Raw genomic sequence first — 3315 nt, forward strand, 5'->3', positions numbered from 1 at the left:
GGCTCTTTGAGGAACCGAGAGTTACTGGGACCAAGACGGCAGGATAGAGCAAACAGAGCCGCTCTCCCCTCCCCCGACCCCCCCCCCCGCCCTTTGTCCGGAATCCAGCTGTGCCCTGCTGGGGAGGAGCAGACTCGCGTGGCGCAGTCCCCGGGTCCTGGCGCTGATTGGCCGGTGGCTCGGGGCAGCAGCCTGGCAGGCACGCTCCTCGTTCGGGCCGAGCAGATAAAGCGTGCCAAGGGGCACACGACTTGCGGTTCAGGAAATCCCTGCGGTCGCGACAGAGGCTGGGACCGCTTTCACTCTTCTGGTCTTAGAGCTGGGACAGCTCCCAGGCGGGGGCGCCTGCAGCTCATTTGAACTTGAGGTGGTGAAGGCTTGCTCAGCTCCTCGCGGCTCTCGCCGCTCTCTATCTTTTGCGCTGGGAGAACTAGGTAACATTTAGAGACTGTGAAGGAATTGGCGGGGGAAGAGGGGCCCTCTGATGCGGCAGGGAGATGGGGGGTGACTTTTTTCCTGGGTTTTTCTCCTACCTGCCCTTGGGATCCGGGACTGTGCCCGGTAGCTGAGCCCTGCTTACATTTCCTTCTTACCCTGCCGCAGGATGGCGCCTCATCCTTTGGGTTCACCCACGGTCCAAGTGACCCGTGAGATGAAGCAGCCCTTCCCCAGAGCCTCAGACCACCAAGTGACCTGCGCCGTATCCGCCCCGCCCAGCCCCGCGCTCACTCCCAGGGACTGCGCGGAGGCAGAAGCGGGTGGCTGCCGAGGGCCCCCGAGAAAGCTCCGAGCGCGACGCGGGGGGCGCAGCAGGCCCAAGAACGAGTTGGCATTGAGCAAGCAAAGACGGAGTCGGCGCAAAAAGGCTAACGACCGCGAACGCAATCGAATGCACAACCTCAACTCAGCTCTGGACGCGCTGCGCGGCGTCCTTCCCACCTTCCCGGATGATGCGAAGCTCACCAAGATTGAGACGCTGCGTTTTGCTCACAACTACATCTGGGCGCTGACTCAGACGCTGCGCATAGCAGACCACAGCTTCTACGGGCTGGAACCGCCAGCGCTGTCCTACGGGGAGCTGGGCAGCCCAGACGGCGGTTCCGCCGGGGACTGGGGCTCCCTTTATTCTCCGGCCTCCCAGGCTGGCAGCCTGAGCCCCGCCGCCTCGCTAGAGGAGCGCCCCGGGCTACGTGTGGCCGCTTCCCCTGCCTGCCAGTGCCCGGGTGCTCAGGCTTTTGCAGACTTTCTGTGAAGGGACCAGTCGCTCACTTGGCCTGGGTGCTGGGACAGAGGGAGGCAGCCAGACCCGTCTAAGGTGGGCAGAGGCTGCGACCCTCAAACGCACTTATTCTGCCTGCCTCTTGCTTTGCTACCCACGGCTGTCCCGGACAATCGATGGGGCAACAGGCTGAATTGGATCCTCGAGTGCTCGGTGCAGGTGCCACACCAACTCATGTAAGCCTTGCCACTGCCCGCGCGAGATGGGCTTGCTAGTTGTGCACGTTTATTACCCTCCCTGCTGCCACTCCAAAATCTCGTCCAAAGACGAGAAAAATGGTAGCACTACTCCGCCAGAGACGCTCATCTCTGGTCGCGGTACCTTCGCTCAAGTTTGTCTGCCTGTCAGTCTGTCTCTTATCCCTCCCTCAATGTGAGTTAAACCAGTGTTTGGTCCTTCAGCTCTTGTCCCCCTGCCCCAGCTCCAAAGACGCCCCTTCTACTCCCTGCTTCTACTCCCTAAATTCGCGATTTCAGGGTGCTCCACTCTGCCTTAATCTGCGAAGGCGATCCTCTGCCTTCTCGTCGTGCACTTTTCGGAGCCATTGACTTCCCGGGGGTGGAAGACCCGGCTGTGAACTGGGAAAGCCTGGCCGGGCCTCGGGAGAACTGCTCCAGCCTCCCTGTGTCCAGCACCGCCCCGGCCTGGAGCGCCATGCGTCTTTAAAAAAAACAAAATCGGGTTTGTAAATTGTATGATGTCTTTTGAAATGAAGTTTGATATGGTAAATTATATGACTTCTCCCTTGTTTTACACATTTGTATTTATTGATGAGATTTCATAGCGGGAAAACTCTATATTTTGTCCATAAGATTATTTAGGAACTGGTGAATGAGATTTTGAGCTAATAAAATGGACCATCCCACCCCCCCAGAAACCTCAATAAGATGACTTAATTGTGCCAAGAGGTGGGTCTCAGCCTATATGGGTGAGGGACAGGAGCCACCATCCAAGGAAAGGGATGACACTCTTTCTAGATGTCTGGGGCTCCTCCCTTGGGCACTGGATGGAGGCTGGGCAGATTGTGTGCCCAGAACTGGACTTCTCTTAGGAAACCATGGGTCCAACCCTCTTGTATTATTTGTGTGACAGTGAATTGTCTTGTCTCAAACAGGAATTTAGAAGTTAGACAAGCTTCCAACTAGGGCTATGGACTCTCTGTGTGGCCCTTTCGCTCCAGGACTCCACTAGCATAAATTCAGAGCTACTATTGCCCTTGGGGAAGGGCAGAGAGTAATAACTCAGTGGCAGAAACACCACCATGGCATCCCAGGAATTTTCCCAATGTGCTTAGAAGCCTAGCATCTCCTGAGAACATACATATATATATTTTCATGATATTTTATGCACCAGCCTCATGGTGCTACAGCATCTTAAACTCATGATGCTGAGTGACAGGGTGCAGAGAAGATGGAGAGACTGGCTAGAATCTCTGCCACCACCCTCCCAAATACCTGAAAGCCCTAATTGAAAGCTTATCAAAAAACCATTCGAGTGTTTGTAGCCTCAAGATCTCTCTTACTCCCAAGGTGGAATGGGGCAGATGTGCCTCAGGCACGAAAATCCATCCCTAGGGCTTAATGGAGCTAAGGGAGCTAAGCCTCCTTCATAAAGAAGCTTCTGGAACTCCCCACCCCACCAAGGCCTCAAGGAAGCCAGACTAAGCTGTAAGAATCTGCACAGTCCATCTGTGTTTGGAAATAGGAAAATGGAGGGCAAGTACCCTACCTGCTAGTTGAATCCCAGAGGCCTCGTGCGTCAATTGTTGAAGAAGTGGGATGAAGTGTGGCTGGGGGGGCCAGAAGCTGATGCACAAATTGCTTTCCTGCACATTAGACCACAAAGGTAGCAGTTTCTCAGGGGTAAATGCCTCTGGTATGGGTGTGTGTCTCTCTCCTAGCCCAGAGAACTTCAAATCAAACTTTTCCTCTCCTTTACAGCCAAGTCCCTCAGAGGAGATATGCCTCAGTTATCAGGGGCAGGATTTGGGGGGGCGGGAATGGGGACACAACAAGCAAAAGAATGAATGAAGGTGT

General features: G+C 55.2%; 1 protein-coding gene across 1 annotated transcript; it reads left to right on the top strand.

The window, feature by feature from the left end:
- Positions 1-604: 604 nt before the first annotated feature.
- Positions 605-1252, top strand: NEUROG3 (neurogenin 3). The gene has a single exon (XM_003783604.1). It carries the CDS (start codon positions 605-607, stop codon positions 1250-1252), a length of 648 nt encoding a protein of 215 aa, XP_003783652.1.
- Positions 1253-3315: the final 2063 nt, after the last annotated feature.

Source organism: Otolemur garnettii, unplaced genomic scaffold, assembly GCF_000181295.1.
Source record: "Otolemur garnettii isolate 467f Iridium unplaced genomic scaffold, OtoGar3 scaffold00008, whole genome shotgun sequence".
NCBI lineage: Eukaryota > Metazoa > Chordata > Mammalia > Primates > Galagidae > Otolemur > Otolemur garnettii.